At 35.1% G+C, this 24,334-nt stretch overlaps 1 protein-coding gene across 1 annotated transcript in view; it reads left to right on the top strand.

The window, feature by feature from the left end:
• Positions 1-1,531: 1,531 nt before the first annotated feature.
• The window catches only part of LOC140150542 (voltage-gated inwardly rectifying potassium channel KCNH6-like), a 514,496-nt gene continuing 491,693 nt past the window's right edge, over positions 1,532-24,334 (top strand). The window contains 2 exon segments of the mRNA XM_072172573.1: positions 1,532-1,736; positions 4,645-4,875. Of these exon segments, the coding sequence (XP_072028674.1) occupies positions 1,661-1,736; positions 4,645-4,875 (307 nt within the window). The 5' untranslated portion in view covers positions 1,532-1,660.

Here is a 24,334-nt window from a genome sequence, read left to right on the forward strand (position 1 = left end):
CTATTTAACAGCTTGATCATTTTATTATTTGATTGTCTTCTAACTAAATTTGTATCATATTGCGAATTTCAAAAAAATCTTAATTATTTGATATCAGAAAGACATTCCTCGATTTTTATTCAGAATGTAATTCGATATGTCTGGTGTGCTCTCATGTCCCAGAAAAATAGTGTGCAAACGTTGCTATCCGATTCCTTAAAGCCATACTATAACATTTGCTGAAGAAGACGCCCTCAATATTTTTCAAGGCTGTTTTTACATAATTATAATATGCTTTATCAGACTCTAGGTGCTGAGTGACACGCAATGACGACTTCAGCGCTGGTAGTATTTTCTTTGCTTTACCTCAGTTGTTCAGCTTAAAATTAAAAGGAGACACATTTGACAATAAAAGCTAACATTTTATGGAAAAGAAATACTAATCTATTTTTTATGGAAATGTTATAACATGGCTTTAAGGGGATAGATGACATAAATGTTGTACAACAGCAATACGATGTGTGATTTGCATAAAGAATAGATTCCTGTTAAAATGGTTTTTTTTCATTGATCACAGTATCCCCTTTTAATTTCGAGCCAAACAAATGAGGTATAACGAAGAAAATTACGATTTCATTCCAGCACCTACAAATTATGCGTATAGCCTACTACGCTCGCCGATCGTAACATGTTATACTACACTGAGCATCGCGCTCGACGTGTGTACACATATAAGCTGACATCCACGGGAGATGTTGGCAAGCAGTCGATCGATGAACTCTGAATAAAACCGGGTCGACCCGGTTTTAATATAAAAAGTTAAATTTTACTGTTATTAAAGCACTTCAGGCTTAGTATTTTACATGGTATTTTAGTACACCGTTGGGCATTATGATTATGCAAAAAGTAGAAATCCGAGTAAAATTGAGGGCGTCGCTGTGAAGCAAATCACTGCAAATCACACATGGCTTTAATGTTGTTATTATTTAAAAGTATTATTCCCTGTATGTGTGTCCTTTTAAAAAGTTCTATCTTTTTTTTGCTTTTTTCGGCTTTGAATGTAGGGCTTCCCTTTAATTTAGTGCTCTTTGAGCACTATTGGTATTGCCTGTGCTTTTCACCAAATTTAATAAATAAATAAATAAATGTATTTCCATATAAACTGCTTTACACAAGTAAATCTTTAACATTACGTTAATGTAAAATAATAATGAATAATAATTAACCGTGCACGATTAGATTGACATCATTTGTCCCCAAAAATTTCTTGTTTCTCTACTTCACATTTTATTTCTGTTCAGTGCAGCAATCGACAGCAGTCCACTTGTCCAGCATCAGCAGAATTTAGTCTAGAAATACAATCAACACTGAAACATCGGCTGCTTCGTTTTTCTGGCAGTACTCGGCGTCCAACAAGGACTTTATTTCACGCCGTCTAAGCACGGTTAAATATATATAGTAGATAAATAATGAAAACCAGCCAGGTTGCTATGAGAGGACGCAAGCGGGAGTCCTCATCATCATCAATGCATCATCTTCGATTGATAACAGAACAGTTACCAGTTTCAGTATAATGGAAATAACTTGTTGGTGTATATGAACTGTTATTTTAGGAGGCGTTCTTGGATTTATAACATGTAGTGCTGGATTTTCAAGTGGAAATCTTTATCTTATCAGCGTCATGCCGGTTCGGAGGGGCCATGTTGCTCCGCAAAATACTTTCATTGATACCATCATAAGAAAGTTTGATGGGCAAAGTAAGTACTGAGTATACCAACGCTATTCATTATGTTTATACACACGTTTTAATTCGATGAATGATTGTGTACAGTAGCGGGTATTATACAATTACATGCACAATTTCATTTGCTACTTAGGAAGTTGAAGTGGTAGTTGTAAAGTTTCGTATAGGAAACTGTGAGGGTGTGACAATATACATGTTCTGTTGCACAATGATATTGCACATACATTTTTACACCCAACTTCTGTGCTTAAAAACTATAATCCGCGAATATTATAGATTTTGCATCAGTTGTTTACCCGGGTTTGTTTACTTTACTGAAAATAGGGGGGAAGAACAGGGCTGTCAACTTTTGGAATGCTTGGCGTGAGACAGAGGCGTACCGGGATTTGCCGACTCCAATGTTCATTTTGTACCATGATTATTTGAGCCACGGCGCTTTCGAGACAGTGAAAAGCGGGGGGGGTAGGAGTAACAAATTATTCATGACGATGCGTGAGATTTTACTCATTTTGTGTGAGATTTACTACCTAGGCGTGAGATTATACTACCTTGGCGTGAGAAAGTGCCCCAATGCGTGAGACTCACGGCCAATGCGTGAGAGTTGACAGCCCTGGGGAAGAAGGGAGTCCTGTGATGGATCAATAAAAGATACAGCCCTGGGGATACCACCTAGTGGTTCAAAGGTGACTCTTATGAAAATATTGAAGATCGTGAAACACTTATCATTGCATTGGACTTGATCATATTTCATGGTAGCTATTAAATATAGTAGGCTTACATGGAACATAAAGGGCTACAGGGCCTACAATGATTTTTGTACCACATACTAGATTGAGAAAAAATTCTATAGGTATGACCCTGGGGTATGACCAGGGGTATGACCAGGGGTATTGACTTATTGTAATTGTACATCTAGGGGTATGTATGGTATATCAGAGTGGTATTATATTCCTCTTTCAGTACTGTTTGCTGAAATGTTTTGTGTTCATATAAATCATGATATTTTTGTCCCAGATTTTTGTTTGTCGACTAATTGTTGATGGCATTATATATACCTTGCCATTAGTAATATTGATCATGAGGATCAATGATGATTTAAGACCTATTTATCAGATTATGTAGAGAAATAAACCAGAACAAATTGATTAGAGAGTGTTCATAAATACTTTGGTGGGGGTTGGAAAACATGGGGGATAAAAAAAAATTAGGGGGATAAAAAAAAATTCAGTCCTTCATAGGGGGGATTTGAGGGTAAAAGTCCGGGGTAATTATGTACAACAAGGCATACACATTTCGAATTTTTTCATGAACGTTAAGTATTCAATCATGTATTCTCAAGCTTCAAATCAACCAAATTTGCACACTTTACAATTTGGGTGTATAACACTATGACTCCAATGAGTAATAACTCCAAACAGTCATTTTTGGCTAATGAGTGAATAACATATATTTTTGGTTTCTTTTTTAGGACATGAAGGGAGGATCCAAAAATTTTAGACCATAAAAAGGGGTATAAAAACAATCTACCCTTTTTAGGGGGGATCAAAAAAATGTTGATATCCAAGGTTCCAACTTTTCCAACCCCCACACCACCAAAGTATTTATGAACACTCCCTTACTTTTGCATGACCATCTTGTATACCAGAGCTCGTCACAGCTCAGTCATTAATATAATCATATTATAATATTAATGATTTCAACTTGCTTGTAATCCTGTTCACCAAAACCCACCCAGTACTTTAAGCACTGATATTAGTAATATTACTCGGCTCACACAGGATATTTGACTTTGAATTAGTATACATACACACATTTGATTAGAAATAGCATAGGTCCATCCCGGGAGGTCCATATTAGTGGGAGATTGATCATTGGTTTCCCAGCAGTTCTGATTTGCTTTCAAATATCGTAATAAACTACAGCTAATTTGTGATAGTAACCTTATAATATGAAATTGGTGAATATTTTAAAACCTGTGCTAATTTACATCTCATTTACACCTGTTTTACGGGCCCCACCTACCTAGAATTTGCGTTTTGGAGAATTTTTTTGGCTAAAATCATTTAAAATCAGCTGTTTTAGGGCCAAAATTTATAAATTTTGGCTGAACATTAAAAAAAAAATGTTTACAAAAAATCTTTTTTTTCTAATTTTTCAGATTTTGGCTTCCAGAAACAAACAAACAAAAAAAACATCAGACCGACTGACCCTACTTGAAAGGTCCGTCTGCTGTAGAACAGAGTTGTTGTTTTTTGTCGCTGAAATGGACTTTCTTTTTTGCACCTTACCTTGCAATTTCAGCTTAAAATTTACATAAACCTTTTGGGGTAGTTATTACTAATATTATTCCTGCATTTTAAGTAACAAAATTTAAAGTTTTTCCCATTGCTAAGGATTTTAAAATGTTTTTCCAATCAAGGCTGCACTATATTAAGAGGTAAAGTTCAGAAGGAATAATCCCTTATCAGTCAAGATCCATACCCTCTGATATATTCTCCTACATGTATACAAGATCCATACCCTCTATACATTAGGTGACATGTTAAAAAGGGTCATTAGGTATCAGATGGGGGTATGTTGACCATGTTGAATACCTATATAGCCACATTGAGTTCCTCTTTATTTTGGTTGTCCTACAAAAATGGGATATTGCAGTTAAAATCCATGCATTGCCTTCGGCCGACATGACCTTAATCGCCCATACAGGGAGTGTGGATTTGAAATGGAGTTACTCATTCAGGTAACCCTGTTTTAAATGTACACACCCTGTATGAAAGATTAAGGACATTCCATGGGGGTATGGATTTCAAATAGAATAGCCCAAAATCACATGTGAAATTGAATAATTAGCCCAATATCCGGGCCAATATCTTCAATGCCTCACCTGCATTTTTTGTTTGCCCTTTCTCTCTTGTCCACAGACCGGAATTTTATTATTGCCAATGCCCAGTTAGGTGGAAATGCCATAATTTTCTGCAATGATGGCTTCTGTGAATTATGTGGCTTCTCCAGAGCTGAACTGATGCAAAAGCCTTGCTCATGTGATTTTTTACATGGGGACGATACAAGTGCTGATGCTGTTAGCAAGATTAAGGAGGCACTAACGAAGGGAGAAGAGAGTCAGGTGGAGATTACATACTACAAGAAAGATGGTAAGTTCATGTGATCTGACCACACCAATGTCTGCAATTTTAAGTTTTTTAACTAGTACTTTAGCTTTGTAATGCCAAAAATCATGTATCTATTCTGTAGCTTACTCAGTTGGGAAGTTATGCAATTTAGCAAGGTGTGTTTTGTTATAACTATGCAGGAAAGTTGTCTATCTCAACTTTCCTGAACTATGTAAGATGAGAATCAGTCATAAAGTTTTTCAATATGTTTTCTATTGTTTTTTTGCACAGTAGTACGGGTAGTTTTGCCTATATCTCAAACTTTGAGGCAGTAGCCTGAATGGAGCACATCATGTCAGATTTGATACACATTGAAAAATCTGGGTTTTCTCACAGTTCAGTACATGGTTAAGGTGGTACCACACCCCTTGATATATTTGTGACTATTTTTGCATTTTTTTCAAAAAATAATAACACACTGGTAACAAAAGTAATGTATATTATAGGGGCAAGGAATCCAGATACTTCACAGGAATTTCAGTGACTCTAGGACAAGCGGTACGTTATTTATGATAAGAAAAGAGGTACCGCTAGAATGTACCTCATTTCTTAACATATATAATGAACCACTTGTCTTGAATCACTGAAATTTCAGTGAAGTAATTGGATTCCTTGTGCCTATGTGTGATGCGATCAAGCTAAATCAGTCGGAACTCGGTAATATTGATTTTGAGATACAGCCAAAAAAAGGAAATATTTCCTTTTGTTTCCTTTTGTTTTGGACACTCTTTAATTGCTTATATCTTTGGATCTGGCTGTTCAATTTCAATGGGGTTTTCTGCAAAATGCAGCTTTGTAAATGCTTTTTACTATTTTATAAGAATCTGAATTTTTTTTATTTCCGAGTTCCGACTGATTTTGCTTGATCGCATCACATATAACTTTTGTTAGCAGTGTGTAGTTAGTTTTTGAGTAAAATGCAACATTAGTCACAAAATTGGTGTAGTACCACCTTAATGACTACAAATTGTGTAAATTGTAAACTTTATGATCTAAACTGAAAATCAAAGGAACTACGCGTAAGGCCTAAAAAATTGTATTGCCCTTAGAGCTCCAAAGTCAGTTGCTTTACTTTTTTTGTTTTTGTTTTTTGCCACATACAATAGCAAGAAATGCAAGTTAACCACAAAATACTAATGATTTATATTATAGGGTTTCTTAGGCTTGTTTTTAATATCAGAGTTGTGCAGTACGAATTACAAACAGGCAAAACATTTTCACAACATTTTTGTGTATTTTACACCAAATATGAAAATTCAAATATGAAAAAAAGTGACACTATTTTTTCAGATTTTAGGGTCGGTCAAAAGGTGCAATACAAATCATTTTTAGGCCTAATATACTAACTTTAAGAAGGCCTTTAATATATGGGTCACATTCTAAAAAATTGACCCTATGTGTGATTGATCTGTGATATTTGCTATACCTTTTGTCTTATATCTCCGTAACTATAAGTCGTAGATAGTAGAAACTATACATTTTTTAATCCTTGTGACAAGTCGGATAGTTTGACATGCATTTCATAGTAATCCAAATTTTTTTAATTTTTGACTCCTGTATTATGGATTTACCCCCCTCCTGGAGTTAGCCTACACTTTTGGGAGGGACATATATGTAGCAGGTTATTTTATTCTAATTATCTCAAAGAATCAATTTCGTATCTTAAAATCTTCTGCTCTGTTCTTGCCATCACAAAAAACCTCTATATGATGTGAAATATGGCTTAGTATGGCTTAGGCCAGACTCCAGGGTATGGTTTTCACATGCACATTCTGGTTCATTACTCTGCAACCGCCTCCATACATGTACATGTAGGCAATAACGCAAAGGGACTTAATGTAGGCATTTACATCATCAGTTGGTGTTAATGGTTTATCAGGTGTTTGTGCAATTTGTTAGTGTGTTGTCAACAGCAGTTTTATTGCACTGTAAACAGATGTGGAAGTACTGATGCATGTACCAAACATTATGCTTGACATGTATAACACAAACTAAACCCATTTATAATGTACAATCCTTCTGTATCTAGTTTGGGTCTACTAAAAGTAGGGAAAGTATTTAAACAAATGAAATGTACACATACTGAAATTAATAATGTTTATTTCCCAGTTGACCTTTCTTCAAGTTTCAAAGCATAAAAGTTCAGAATGTCATGCAATACATATACGATAAATTAATAGATAATTATGTACTATTTGATTTCACCCAGACAGTTGAAATATTGATTCAAGGTCCATTTGGTAAATTTGATGACATTTTATTTGGTTCCACTTCCACTCTGACCTTTCCCCAAATGGGACTGCCTAAATATCATTAACATGAACAGGAAAAGCTTTATCCTCAACAGGAATGCCAAGATAACATACACCACCTCATCTCATATTACTCGCTCTCTCTTTCCCTATCTCTCTCCCTATCTCTCCTCCTCTTGATTTGTTCTCTTTTTCTTTCCTTCCTTCCTTTCTTCTTTCTTTCTTTCTTTCTTTTTTTCTTTCTTCCTTCTTTCTTACTTTCCTGCTTTCTTGCTTTTTTGCTTTCTTGCTTGCTTTCTTTCTTGCTTGCTTGCTTGCTTGCTTGCTTGCTTGCTTGCTTGCTTGCTTGCTTGCTTGCTTGCTTACTTGCTCGCTCGCTCTCTTTCCCCAATTCCATGAAACTTCTTCAATATACCATTGCTTTAACAATCGTTGGCCAGTGCTCTTTTGATATCCATTAACCAGATGTGATACTTCTGATAGTAATAATTGCCATCTGAAAATGCATCAAATCAGATTAATCATTTGCAATTGGTTATAAATCTATCTACAGACATTTTAGAAGGTTTGTACACTTTTTATGATGAGATTTTCCAAAATGATATTGATCATGATTGTTGATGGAACCATGCTCAGAGTAGTCAACTGTTGGGCAGCAAAGTATATTTAAAATTTGATTAGATTGTACTTATTCAGGGTGTTTGTCAAAAGAGTATTGAGTTTGACTGGCTTGAAAAACTGAGATATTTTTACACAAGAATTTGATTTTGCATAAATTGTAATAAATTAAGGGCATACATGAGACTGTGTGAAATGTTGGTGCGTCAAAAAGCTGAAGTTGCTGCATGAGGAAATGTACTAGGATTCATCCGGGAAATGGTGGTGAAATATGGTGGTTTTGTCCAATAAGTGGACATTTTTCTGATTTCTTATTTTAACTTGGGGAAAGTGGGGGGGGTCAAGGCGTAAGATTGAGGGAATGCCCCCATATCAACACTGGCAAAGTGTGAGGCACAAGCCCAATGTGTCAAATTTTGATAGGGTATTGTATACTGTATTGCACCAGACTGTATTTTGACACAGGAAGATTTAAATAAATTTTTATCCATTAAAAACAACATTGGCATTGTCCACTTTGTTAGTGGGATATTGCTAGCCTAATACCAATCATACAGTGGTGTTGTATTAAACATTGTCATCAAGTTAAACAAAATTGGATGCATAAAATATTACTTTATCACAGCTTTCCTGGATTGGTGTTAAAAATATCAGGGTTTGAAATTCAATCAAATGATGACCACATGTCGCCTGTCTTCGTGTGAAGTGTTGAGAAGTACTGGGACAGGATAGAACAGATGGGACTCACTTGAGGGTAACCCATCTTGAATTCTGACCTTCAAAGATTGGATTCCATAGATGCTAATATCAGTTAATCAATTGTTTGTTCATGCAATACAAAAGTTATCAATTTTGTAAGGTCACATATAGTAAGAACTTCAATAGTGATTGATATGATGTAAAAAAAGCATCTGATTACACAACAAACATGATATTATAATTTTATCAATCACCAAATGACTGGATGTGTTTAAAGTTTATATCATTTTGAAAGGTGAAAATATGATACAAACATGTCTAATACGTTATGTGGTTGCTGTCTTGCATTTTGCAAAAGAGTTCTGGAAAGTTAATGTTTTTCATATGGTAAATATACAAACGTTAACTGAATTCAGTTTAATATAAGGATGAGTTCGGTACAGGGCATTTGATCCATGAATGGACCACCTGCATACCACTTCATGATGCAGGGCAGTAATGTGTTCTCTTTAGGATTAGAGATGGACTCACCTCACAAAGGTATATAGGAAAAATATTAATCAAGATATTACATTGTAAAGTCAAATAATTTTTTGAAAGAATTGTGTGATTTTACACTTTTAATTAGTGAAAATATTTGTTATGTCGGGGGGAAAAGAGGTACAAGTATTCCTTGATGGATTTTAAAATCTGTGTAAGCTTTGAAACATTGCATGCTTTATTTTATACTTAAAAAACCCAAAAACTGTTGTACATGTACTGTTGTGTTTCTATTGCATCCAAAACTGTGTTGTTGAGGAGTTATACTTGGCCCCTTTCATAGAATACCCCAGTACCTAATGGCGATAGTGATCCATCCTCAAAATACTCCCCTTCCATAAAAGCAAACATACATGTAGGTTTGCTGATGCAAATCTTGTGCATAATCACAATATTTCGCATTTGTGCATTCCTGACTCATATTTCCCGCCAATTTATTTCAGTTGTCTTGAGCCATGTCTTGTAATGATTTTTAAATCAAGAAGAAATGGGAGGAAATATTAAAAAGTTGTATTTGATCAGTTTGAAAGAATGCATCCTAGTGTTGATAAGTAGCAAGAAGTCTCAAATTCTGGTGCAGATGAATGTGTCTCCCTTTATTCTGCCCTTATTGCAATTTTTAATGTAAATGTCATGCAATTCAGCCATTGTTATTTTTAATAAATTAATATATATATAAACCTTTAACAGCGCATCATGTTTGATTTAAAGTCACGAATTGTTGGATCAGAACTAGTATTGTTTGAACTCGGACAGATGTACCGACAGGATGCACCGCAAATGGCAAATTGCTAGGCTGTGTATTTGAGCAGTGTGTGATGCTATCGACCGAGAAAGCTATATTTGATGAAGTGAAGTGGAAACTTAAAAAAATTAATAGGACATTTGGTGTCAAGGGATGTATATTATGTTAATTGCTATCAGAACTCCATTTAATGTCAACCTGATGCTTTACATTAACATACATTGTATCGTAAATATAAAATATAATTTATTTAGGAGTCAATTCATGTTAGGCATGCATATTATGGAGATCATCACAGCTCATGACAGCATACTGCATGGAGTGATATTTAGCGGTATAATTTTTATGAATTACAGTTTATTAGTGTGTGGTTTCATTGACCTACACATTGTATCCATGTAATAAACCTGACACAAAATGGCATTATTATCCATGATCCATATACTTTGTCAAATTTTATATATCATGTTTCTCACTATCTCATTTTGTTGTAAAATGTCTGTTATTGGATGAAATCTGAGACGAATATACCTAAATAAAAAACTGAGCCCTATTGTTCAAAAATATTTGTGTAGTAGGCTTTCAGTTGTGAAAAATTACAGTGAAAATGGCAAAAAGAAAAACCTAACAAAAATGTCCTGCTGTTATGTATTCTTTTGTTCACCAATGCGGTAAACATCCAAGATTGATATAAGAATACATAATCCATAATAAACTTAAAATATTTGAATTATTAATAACCGGCATCTGAAATGTGTGTATCTTGTGTCCAGTTGTTCGTCAACAATTGGTTTTACACATAATGAAATGCATGAGAAGCAATAGAGTTGTAACAAATGATGAGAACTGATGACCAATGTTATTGAACTATAAAAATAAAAAGCTTGCTTACAGATATAAAATGTGACCATAACATTAAAAAAATTATATTTGTTCAACTTATTTGCTTTGTCTTGTTGTTCATTCATTCATTCATTCATTGTGGACATGTTGCCCCATTTATAGATTATATAACTGTTGAATTGATAATCAATCAATCTATATATTTTTAGGCATAATTTTTATAACCATGAGCAGCCGGCCAGACTATGGTGTATGACGTAGGCTACATCAATTACAGCATTTTGGTAACTATTGATTATATTGATCATTGATGGGTAGGGTATGAATCAACAAGGTTGCACACTTAATTCAATATCATGTAATCGTTGCAGAGTAGGCCCATATGGTCATTCCCTAAGGGATTTTGTGATGCATTTGTCATGACTTTTTGGTAGCATGATGGCCAGGGATCAAAAAACACGGGGGGAAAGGGCGATTCGCCTCCAATTTTCCCAAAATAGCCCCCATGGAAAAAAATTGGGAGTGATTGCCGAATAGGGTGCAGCTCTACTAGTATTGTCAATTGCAAAATACACACATGAGGGCTATTTTTCATTGAATCTGTCAAAAATAGCCCTCGTAATCAAAAAAGTATTTTGAGGCCTGATGATGGCACACCAATATGGCTTGCATGTGTGTCTCGAATTTGTAACTGGAGAAGAAAATTTGTTTTAATAAAACCTGTCTAAATTTTTTAATTTGATTTGAAATATGAAAGAAGCTAAAACTGTTTATACCCCCCTAAAACAGAAAGAATATAGTTCTTGAAACAACATGTTGTTTTCATATTGTTTGCAGCCATTGTTGCATCAGGTATTTCAGGAATATATGTAAATTATGTAAAGCTTTCAAAACCTTCCCAATGGTATAAATAATTAAATAGCAGGTTAGTGTTTATAAGACACTGATAAGAGCTCTTCAAGATATTAGTTAAAGTGTGTTAATGTATCATTTGAAAATCCAATTAGGTAAAGTGCTCATTGCTGGCAGGTCATTGCTTTTCTTGGAAATAAAATTGAAGGCTGCTTATCAATATCATGATTTTTATCATGTTTAATGTGCCGATTTTAAGGTATACTTTTTAAGTCTGTACTGTATGATGTATGTTTTTGCTGTTAAACACTTCCACTTTTTGGTAAGACACTGAATAAATGCTACTTTTTTTATTTAGTGTTATCCCCCTGAGCCAGGCACAGAAAGAAATTTAAAAAACTAGCTCAAATATGGTGGTTTCATTATGTGTCTCTACTCACCTGTTATCAGTGGACCTAAATATTATAAATGAAGCTATACCACAAGGGGAATATATCTGCACCATGAGGGGATATATATAGGCACTGTATTTGTATTAGCATACTGTATGGAACAGTAAGGAATAGTACTTATGCTCAAATGTAAGGATGTTAAAAAACCCATTATTTTCTGTAAACTTATTGAATGGATATCAATGGTCCTAAATATTAAGAAAGAAAGAAAGAAAGAAAGGAAGAAAGAAAGAAAGAAAGAAAGAAAGAAAGAAAGAAAGAAAGAAAGAAAGAAAGAAAGAAAGAAAGAAAGAAAGAAAGAAAGAAAGAAAGAAAGAAAGAAAGAAAGAAAGAAAGAAAGAAAGAAAGAAAGAAAGAAAGAAAGAAAGAAAGAAAGAAAGAAAGAAAGAAAGAAAGAAAGAAAGAAAGAAAGAAAGAAAGAAAGAAAGAAAGAAAGAAAGAAAGAAAGAAAGAAAGAAAGAAAGAAAGAAAGAAAGAAAGAAAGAAAGAAAGAAAGAAAGAAAGAAAGAAAGGAAGGAAGGAAGGAAGGAAGGAAAAAAAATCTCTTCTGTCAGTGGTAAATTGCAAATGCACCAAACCATGTGTACTGTATTTTTTTAAATTAATTTTTAAAACCTTAAAAGGTTGGTCTGAACCCTGGAATTATGGAAACTTACAGGCCTCATAACTGCTAAATTGTTGGTCTAAAGTATACATATTTAGAATGACAACAACTTGATAAGTTCATCTGTGAGGTCAAATTTTGCCCAAAATGCTCATTGTTGGCCCAAAGTCCCAAAAAACGGTTTTTGGCCCAGTTCTTTTCGTGCAATAATAAAAAAAAAATTCTTGGGCCAAATTTTTTTTTTTTATTAATTTTTAAGAACTAGATAAAAATATCTAGGAGCCATTTTTTGAATTTTTTTGAATTTTGACCAACTTCCCCAAAAATATTAGAAATTTGGGTGAAAATCAGACTTCTTTATGATTTTTTTGAAAATTCAGCATTTTTTTACCATTTTTGGTGTGAATTTCTCGAAGTTGGTCGAAATTTAAAAAAATGAAAAAAACGGCTCCTAGATATTTTTATCTAGTTTTTAAAAATTAATAAAAAAAAAAATTTAGACCAACAATTTAGCAGTTATGAGGCCCAAAAGTTTCCATAATTCCAGGGTTCAGACCAACCTTAAGGTAGCTGTGTACTCTCAGACATGCATGTAGTAAAAGTGCAATAACTTTGTAATTATTCGCGCAAGACATATGTGACATGATCAAGGAGAATGAGTCACATGTCGGCAATTTTCAATTAGAAGATTTTACATCAATTTCTGTCAGTTTATGAATGCTACATTTTGATGCAAACCCCACCAAAATCAGACATCTGGTTACCGAGTTTTGAGCAATTTATCAAAGGCTGACAACAATATAAAACAAAAGAATTTGAACACTGTTTTTACCAATATCTAAAAAACAATATTAGCGACATCCGACTCATTCCTCTTGATCATGTCACATATATGAGTATACATTTTTATAAAGGCAAGACATCAATGAATCTTAATATAAATATAGATTTGGTGTAAAAACAACAGTTATGAAGAAAATCACAAAAAAGTGAGTTTTTGGCAATATTTGTTCGGTACATCATAACAAAAACATCTTTCCAAAATATTTTATTTTGTTTTTATCTCAATCTTGAGGCTCCATTCCAAAAACATTTTTTTTATAGTTTTTTGATATTGGCCTTATTTTTTGAGATATTGACCATATAAGGCATCAAAATGAACTTTTTAAAATTCACAAACGCTTATTTGCACAAAATGATGCCTAAAATCGGAAATAGGCCAAAATATAAAAAAATGGGAAAACCTTTTCTTGAGTCGATCATGCTTCTTACGATGATCATATTCGCTTACCTATAGATGCTGTATTTATTGAGTTATCGTGTACCTAAATCGTCATTTTACCGAGAAAATGAACATTGAAATAATGGCCGTTAAAGTTTAAAGTGGTCACATTTTGTACTTTCATCGAATCTCACAAGAGAATGTGGCAGTTTTCGTTTTTCTACCTTACATTACATGAACATCGGGTAAATCCACGGCCCCTTGAGAAGTTTGAGCGAAATCCATTCACAACTTGATATTTAAATCGGGGGAAAGAACTTGAAAAAACCCACATTTTATCAGCTAAAACGGATCCATTTGACCACTAGGTTTTTGTGAAATCAGTGCTTCCGTGGTGTTTCCATAAGATGCGTCGCGCATGCAGATAAGCATCGCGTATGCGTAGCGTATTTGTGCGTTGTTACGCGCGTGTACCCTGCTGGTACAACAAAGATTTTCTTTCCTTTTCAATTTCAAACACGAGTGGAATAGTGAAATCAAATCTTTAAAATATTGCAGTTGGAGTTTACAAATCTGGATTTTCATTCCTTGGATTAATAAAAAACACAACAAAGTACAAACATATCAAAAAAACTCAATTTTTGCGAAAGAAACAATGTCTAGAGTACACAGCCGTGTTAATTAAGCAATGTACACTATACGATACATATTGTGCTATCAGGGGTATATAGCAACACACACTGTACCATACATACTGTGCTATCAGGGTAGATAGCAACATACACTGTATCATACATGTACATACTGTGTTATCATCAGAGGTAGATAGCAATGTATACTGTACCATACATGGTGTGCTATCAGCAGGGGGATAGATAGCAATGCACATCAGTGGTAGATAGCAAAACTCTCTTTACCATGAATACTCTGCTTTCAGGGGTAGTTAGCAGTGCTCACTGTACCATATATACTGTGCTATCGGGGTAGATAGCAACAGACACTTATCATGCATACTGTGCTATCAGAGGTAGATAGCAACATACACTGTACCATACATACTGTGCTATCAGGGGTAGATAGCAACAGACACTTATCATGCATACTGTGCTATCAGAGGTAGATAGCAACATACACTGTACCATACATACTGTGCTATCAGAGGTCAACACACACTTATCATGCATAGTGTGCTATCAGAGGTAGCTAGCAACATAAACTGTACCATACATACTGTGCTACCAGGGGTAGATAGCAACATACACTTATCATGCGTACTCTGCTATCGCAGAGGTAGATAGCAACACACACTGTACCATACATATTGTGTTATCAGGGGTAGATAGCAACACATGCTTATCATGCATACTTTGCTATCAGGGGTAGATAACAACACACACTTATGCATAATGTGCTATCAGGGGTAGATAGCAACACATGCTGTACCATACATACTGTGCTATCAGGGGTAGATAGCAACACACGCTGTACATGTACCATACATACTGTGCTATCAGGGGTAGATAGCAACACACGCTGTACCATACATACTGTGCTATCAGGGGTAGATAGCAACACACGCTGTACCATACATACTGTGCTATCAGGGGTAGATAGCAACACAGACTTATCATGCATATTGTGCTATCATGGGTAGATAGCATCACATACTGTACCATCAGGGGGTAGATAGCAACACACACTGCACCATGCATAGTATGCGATCTGGGGTATGTATGCTAGTCAAAAATCAAAATATGACATTCCTGATTTCCATTCTTTAAATTGCTTTTTAAAAGAGTGTAGCTGCTAAACACCATGTGTACTATTTTGTGTATACCAAAATCATTTACTGAGCCATGCCCATAAAATATCCAAACATTCACCAAAGACTTCCACCATAAAAGAATTTCAACATAATTTATTATGATGATGTAATTACTTTGTCCAAGGGGAATTCAGGTGATGAGCTTTGATGTATAAATTGCTCATCTATGCCTGTAGTGAATGATGATCACTTGCAACATATATTTAGATAGGTTTAATATGTCCAGTGTTAAGAGCATGCTATATCAAATTCACATGTAAGCGATAGCACTTGCCATCAGTAATAATAATAGCGTGTCAAATCAGTGTGGCCAAGCTATAAATTAAAGTGTCCTGCTATATTGTCATTGCCCATCTTATGAATCAAACATCACTTATACCTGTATTGATTTACTTATTATAGTATGACTTTATGCAGGGGGAGGCAATGGAAGGCAAAATAAAGTGTCAAGCTACAATACATGTACTCTACAACCCAACAATAACAATCTCTAATGTCCCCATAAGAGGTCCTATTAATTTTTGATAGGTCAAAATCCCAGAGAAAAACAACCAACAAGCATCAATTTTTTGTGTCCCAGGGTGTCCCTGAAAGAACTGTATTGTCAGAAACTTTTTGGGTATTTTAATGCCTGAACAAAACAAAACTAAATAGCTGATGTGGTTGGGAAATAAAAAGCTATAAGAAAAATATAAGAATTTCACAAAACTATTTTACTGATTCAAATAGTCACTATTTGAAAATTTTGAAAATGAAAATGAGATATTTTCATAAAATTCTTATATTTCAAGAACTGGTGGTCAATTGTCAAAATTCATAAAGTATGTTATCTATTTTAATTCTCAAGCGCATCAATTATTTAGTTCAGGCATTCAAATACCCGAAAATTTAAGTTTCTGATGACACAGTTCTTTCAGGTACACCCTGTATGAGTTGCAAAACACACAACCAGTTCAAAGTACATGTAGGCTTTTATTCATTGTAAATTGGCTGTGAAAGACCCAGGTCTGTAATGTCCATGACAGATCCGGGTCTGTAATGGCCTTAGACCTGGGTCTGTAATGGCTGTAATACTAATAGACCCAGGTCTGTAATGGCCTTGATAGACCAGGGTCTGTAATGACTGTGACTGACCCAGATCTGTAATGGCTGTGCTTGATCTGGGTCTGTAATGGCCTTGATAGACCCGGGTCTGATATGGCTGTGATAGACTCGGATCTGTAATGGCTGTGATATATAGACCCGAGTCTGTAATGACTGATAGATCCGGGTCTGTAATGGCCGTAACAGACCCAGGTCTGTAATGGCCGTGATTGACCGATTGACCTGGGTCTGTAATGGGTGTCATAGACCCAGGTCTGTAATGTCTGTGATAGACCCAGATCTGTAATGGCCTTGATAGACCCAGTACTGTTATGGCTGTGATAGACTCAGATCTGTATTGGCTGTGATAGACCTAGGTCTGTAATGACTGATAGATCCGGGTCTGTAATGGCCGTAACAGACCCAGGTCTGTAATGGCCGTAACAGACCCAGGTCTGTAATGGCCGTGATTGACCTGGGTCTGTAATGGGTGTCATAGACCCAGGTCTGTAATGTCTGTGATAGACCCAGATCTGTAATGGCCTTGATAGACCCAGTACTGTTATGGCTGTGATAGACTCAGATCTGTATTGGCTGTGATAGACCTAGGTCTGTAATGACTGATAGATCCGGGTCTGTAATGGCCATAACAGACCCAGGTCTGTAATGGCCGTGATTGACCTGGGTCTGTAATGGGTGTCATAGACCCAGGTCTGTAATGTCTGTGATAGACCCAGATCTGTAATGGCCTTGATAGACCCGGTACTGTTATGGCTGTGATAGACTCAGATCTGTATTGGCTGTGATAGACCTAGGTCTGTAATGACTGATAGATCCAGGTCTGTAATGGCCATAACAGACCCAGGTCTGTAATGACTGTGATTGACCTGGGTCTGTAATGGGTGTCATAGACCCAGGTCTGTAATGTCTGTGATAGACCCAGATCTGTAATGGCCTTGATAGACCCGGTACTGTTATGGCTGTGATAGACTCAGATCTGTATTGGCTGTGATAGACCCGGGTCTGTTATGACTGATAGATCCGGGTCTGTAATGGCCATAACAGACCCAGGTCTGTAATGGCCGTGATTGACCTGGGGTCTGTAATGGCTTAGATAGTCCCGAGTCTGTAATGACTGATAGACCCGGGTCTGTCTGTAATGGCTGTGATAGACCCGGGCCAGTAACACCCAAAGGCTAGGATTGAGCATGAGTATGAGTTACTGTGATGAAACATAACCATCTTGTTCTGTAATCTGCAGGTTACCATCTCTTAGTGATAAGGTTGTGGCCTTGCAGGTGATTTTGTCAGATTAACTAATCCTTCAAAGTTTCAATGCCATTGAGATTAGCTATAATTATTGTGAGCCAGAAGTCCAATATGTCTGTTGTTACATATATGGATAATATTGTCTATTGATTACAATGCTATAAATCAATCAAGGGCAACACTATAATACTCTGCACTTATAGCTTTGCTTGGTGATGCAAGCAGTGGTGTACCTGTCAAATGTGAAAAGTTGGCTTCCTGGCCTGCTCTCAAAATGAATGTATTGAGACAAATGCATACACAACATGTGAGAAATTGCAATTAAGCTTGTCATTACTACTGAACCTGATTTTGATCTTAAACCAGCCTAAAGGAAGAGATGCACATTGCAAATTGATGTCAATCTAGTCAATTTGTGCTTGCTGGGAATTCCACAAAAGAGAATGTTATATAAAAAAGGTGCATTTACTTAAATCTAACTTATAGGAATATGGTGTTACACCATCGAGATAAAATAGATAGTTTATCTCAATTGTATAAGGAAAAAAAATATTATGCCAATTTATTATCTCAGTACCGGGAAGGGCATTGTCATTTGAATGACTAAAGCAGGTTTATTTTACACTGGATGAAATGCAGTTTCAACGGTATCAGTGTCTTGCATTGAATATGTTTTACGGATTGACCACTCGCATGTAAAAACTAGATGTAAAGACCAGCTGATATTCATAAAACCACGCTAGGCCTAGTTGACAGCTAAAATTGACTTTAGCAAGCTGCTAAGCCTAGCTGATTGCTAATTCTTATTCATAAAACCCAGTTAGAGTTAGCAACATTCTAAAATTTTGCCAAAACTTAGAGTTGATCTGGGGCAGCGCTAAGTCACTAGTTGACAACTAGTCTTAATGATTTTGAACTAAGTTTGACATGATTTATTGTTTTAATTTCATATTAACTGTTGTCAATTATGAAAAATAATGTTCTCAGAATATTCTGTTTCTGAGGTCTTCAGTGTGTTTTACACATAAGAAACTGTCTTAAAACACACAACAAATTTAGGGTGAATGAATAAACATTGAACTAAGCCAGTATTGTTTAACCAAATTTGCACAAGAAAAATGATTATGATATAGCAAGTAATCTTTAGTTAAGCAGATATGTTCAATCGAAGCAATTCTGTTCAATTGTTTGATACGTAAAATATATATTTTGGAGACATGTTACCAATGTTCTCTTTGGTAAAGATGCATGACTTATTTTCAATAACAAATTATATGTCAATTTGATAAAGATAAATCATGCTTGGCTTTTGTCAGGACAACAAGCAAGATATATCATATGCTATTAAATTATCTAATATTATTTACACAGTGTTGCTCATGAAGCTAAATGAGCAGCGTTAAGTGGATGCATGTTGTTTTCTATTTGATGAAGCAATATAGTATGTATAGTATGTTTTTACAACAAACCAAGGACTTAACATGTATATGAACTTTACTTGTTCAGAGTATCTTTTTTAATTTAATTTGCCGTAACAACCTTGTAGGCCTATATAGCTTACAAAATACACATGTAATTTTATTAACGAAATCTCAATAAAGACCATCAGCAATGAGTCATTACATTTTGATCATTTTGACTGTGGTTCAGAGCTCAAGTATAATAGACATGTATTATATAAGATGTATTAGATGTTACACAACTGTTGAAGGCCATATCACCCAAAACACCCAAATAAGTTATCAGCTAAATATTTCTAGTTGATAGCTAGTTAGCAAAGTGTTTAGCAAGGTTTTATGAATAAGAAATTAGTTGATTGCTACGTAGCTATCAACTAGTGGATTTAGCATCTTGCTAAGCACTAGTTGGTTGCTAATTTAGCAAGGCTTTATGAATATCGGCCCTGCACTTTTACAAATAAGTATGCCATTGGCTTACACCAATATTATAAATTTTTCAATAACAAATTATATGTCAATTTGATAAAGATAAATCATGCTTGGCTTTTGTCAGGACAACAAGCAAGATATATCATATGCTATTAAATTATCTAATATTATTTACACAGTGTTGCTCATGAAGCTAAATGAGCAGCGTTAAGTGGATGCATGTTGTTTTCTATTTGATGAAGCAATATAGTATGTATAGTATGTTTTTACAACAAACCAAGGACTTAACATGTATATGAACTTTACTTGTTCAGAGTATCTTTTTTAATTTAATTTGCCGTAACAACCTTGTAGGCCTATATAGCTTACAAAATACACATGTAATTTTATTAACGAAATCTCAATAAAGACCATCAGCAATGAGTCATTACATTTTGATCATTTTGACTGTGGTTCAGAGCTCAAGTATAATAGACATGTATTATATAAGATGTATTAGATGTTACACAACTGTTGAAGGCCATATCACCCAAAACACCCAAATAAGTTATCAGCTAAATATTTCTAGTTGATAGCTAGTTAGCAAAGTGTTTAGCAAGGTTTTATGAATAAGAAATTAGTTGATTGCTACGTAGCTATCAACTAGTGGATTTAGCATCTTGCTAAGCACTAGTTGGTTGCTAATTTAGCAAGGCTTTATGAATATCGGCCCTGCACTTTTACAAATAAGTATGCCATTGGCTTACACCAATATTATAAAGTTTACACACACCTGACAGAGCAGGAGCCCATTGTTTGGAGCTGCGAATACATCCGATTGGTTTGATAAGGTGACTCCCACAACAACCCAGTTAACTTAACTCACTTCTAAATAGATGTGAATTTTGATAGATGAACCTATAATTGATACAGACATAGGATAAATAATGGTGGTTGGTCATGGTACATTGGAAGCCCTAGGATTCCTTCCATCAGAGATATTAATGATATCATCAACTGATGACTTGCTAAGGTGTGGCTTCTTTAATTTCATGCTGGCCAGCAGAATATAAATTCTCATGCATATTTAAAATGACTAATATTGCATTTTGGTGGTTGGTGACAAAAAATGGAAAAATAAATTACTTTTGTTGCCTAGATAAAACACCTTTCATATTTGATTGTAATAGTTGATGTAACATTGCCCTTTGAATATATCCAGCAGTAGTGTTATTTGGAAGGTGTCAAGTAGGCCCACAGTGTTTATTCCTTGACACTTTCACAGTGGTGTCCAAATGCTTTTATAGAACTCTCATCTCTATAGCCTACTAAAGTCTCACACAAAAAATTGACAAGAGGATTGATGTTTAGGGAAGTACAGTGACAGCACCAGGAATTTTTCGGGGGCAAAGTGGAAATGTACGTAATTTTGGGGTTTACCTCAAAAGTGGAGGGAGGAAAACTGAGGGGGCAAGAAAAATATTTGGGGGACAAATGCCCCTCCCCTTAGCGCCACCACTGGGGACGTAAAGTGTTTCTTTCTCCTTTTTCTCTCCCTTCTTCATTCCTTTCTTTTCATTTTCTCCATGTTTCTTCTGTCATTTCCCCTCTTTTTAGGAAATTTTAGGGTGAAGGGCATGCTATGTGGTTCTGACATCCTGCACATAATTGTAAAATTATATCGGATGAAGACATGTGTATATTGATCAGAAAAACTTATCTGCCAATTTTAATATTTTGTACAAAACAGGTGTAGGGGTGGGGTGTGCATGCGTGTGTGTGTTAATTTTTCGGTTATGGTTTCTAATCTGGCCCCCTTTTCCTGAGTATAATCCATTTATCAATGTAACTTGGACATGGGTGTAGCAAGCTATCGTGTAAGTTATTTTCTAGGTCAAAGGCAACAGATCTGAGGTCCATCTAATGTCTTTTTCCAAAAATTGTTCAAAATGCTCCTTTATTTGTCCACAAATTCTGATAGATTTTCTAACATACTTTTGCCAACCATACCTGCATGGTGATAATAATCTTTAGGTAGTGGACATCAACCAGTGGTCAAAGATCATACAGGGGTCAAATTTTTAAATTGTTCTGATTGGGCTGAAAGTCTGTGAACAAGAACCTAGTGAGGATTAAAATGTTTGTCTCCTTTGTAGCCATTGGATAGAAGTGAGTTTTGTTTCATTTTGCTGCCAATATATGTCACTGAATAATACAAAATAGTTTCACTCTAACATGGGTGGTACTGAAGGATTATGTCTTATGTTATGTCATATCTCCTATACTTTACTTGGAACTGCAATACCCTACTGACACAAATGTATGACTAATTCACACCATGATGCGTATTGAATATTAATAGAAGTATTTGTATAAAACATGTGGAAACCATTTCAATAAAACTTTGGCCCTAGAAAATGTACTAAACATGGCAAAAAAATATTTGTTTAAATATGCATATATTCAGACTTGAAACGGTATTAGATGCAGCTTGCCTCGGCAGCCTGTATATTGAATGTTAATAGAAAACATTTGGAAACCATTTTAATAATGTGTACTTAGAAAATACATGAACATGGCATACAGTATGTTGAGCTTGGATCCATCTCTATATATCTGGTATAAAGCGTAATATTGGGATATTGTAATGCCGTCAGTGCAGCCAAGCAGTACGCATTCACCAATCTACACAAGATGTAATAAAGAGGACAGGTTAATTTGCTCGCTTCATTGAATGAACGCACAATCAATCAAGCAGTCAATCAATCAATGAGAACCTTGCATGATTCAAGCTGTTCCCAATACACCAACCAAACCTATTTTGTAAAATACAACATTTTTACGCAATCTTAATTTCCATGATAGATTTTAGTTATCTATTTGTAGCAAATTCAAACGTTTAAACGTTTAAAGTTTAATAGGTGCCACAATATTGCTCATGAAAAACAAGCATCTTTTCATGTGAAAATAAACTGCTTATAGTAAAAGTATCAATTTAAACTATTGAAACCAAATTTAACTTGTCATACAGTGTTGGAGATTTTGGTGGAAGGGGGAAGAAGTATGATGTGAATCCAACAGCGTGATCCCAACCAGGGCCAATTGTAGGGCCAATGGTGATGGTTAGTTCAATGATAATATATCATTATACTGAATTAAATTTGTACAATGGTCAAAATATAATTACTTGGTGAAAGATGCATTTTGTTCCATTCTACATGATATACATGTAGAGGTTAATGACTGCACATCAGTTTTTTTTAGGGTATTGGGAAAATCTGAACATTTTGCTTTGGAACAAAGGAATATCCTGAGGGGCGGAGCCCCAAAGGATATTCCGAGGTCCAAACATAATGTTTAGATTTTTCACAATACCAAAAAAAAGTCATTAACCTCATTCATAACCATCACTTTTCATCTTTTTATTTTAATTCCATCTAAGTCACATTTTCTTCCTTTAAATTTGAAAACAAACCACAATCTTAACTTTCTATTTCATTTTACCTGTAAAAGAATTGAATAATCGATCAGGCCCATAGCCGGGGGGGGGGTGTTAAAGGCCCAAAAAGTCCCATTTGCGAGCATTGCGAGTGAAAAAATAGAGGTTTTTAATGCCTCTTTGGTCCAAAAATGTCCAAATCTGCCCCCAGTCCAAAAAGGTCCAAAGTTAAAAAAAAGGTCCATTTTTTCAAAATCAGCCCCCCCCCCCCCAAAATAAATCCTGGCTATGGGCCTGTAACCGATAATTACCGCTAGCAACCAATCACATTGCAATCATGCGATGTCCAAATATGGCGGTCAGTGCCCACATAAATTGTTCGAACACATTAAATACGTCACACAACATGGTCATTCATTGTAACACATACTTTAATATGGACTACGTCACAAGACGCAGTCATTATACTTTTTCATCAACCTGCATTTGCGTCCGCGTATTTAACATTTATTATGTGTGATTGGATTAAAAACATCGCACGAGGTTATGAATATATTTTGACCATACACACGCAATAGGGAGTAAATACATGTATGTGCTTACTGTCTCACTGTGTACATACCATAATAATGTCTTTTCAAATTATTAAAAAATTATTGTTTTTTCAAGAAAAATATAATATCACCAATTTTTTAATTAATTCAATTTAAAATTCAGACAGGGCAAATGTGGTATGTCCTACTGGCCTGTTGTAACATGGTGTTTAATAAATGTTTACATCAGATTTACACCATGACACTTTTATACATGTAGTATAGGCTGCAGAGCCCACTAGTAAAATTTGGCATTTAAACTATATTGGAATTTGCTTTAGTAATTAGTATTTAAGTGAAATGTCCAAGGTAGTTATCTAAGTATTCAATAACTTGATGACATCATCATTGCTGAATTGATAGTAAGATGGGTGCCTACGCATCTCTAGGATCTCTCCCAATCACATCTAGGATCTCTCATAATCATGCTTCAATAACATCTATCAAAATCATCAAAATGTCCAAAAAACAATTCTGTAGTGTGTATTTTTATGTTTTCTGCACAGTTTTGTATGACATGTGCATGCTACTATTATT

Source organism: Amphiura filiformis, chromosome 4, assembly GCF_039555335.1.
Source record: "Amphiura filiformis chromosome 4, Afil_fr2py, whole genome shotgun sequence".
NCBI classification, from domain to species: Eukaryota; Metazoa; Echinodermata; class Ophiuroidea; order Amphilepidida; family Amphiuridae; genus Amphiura; species Amphiura filiformis.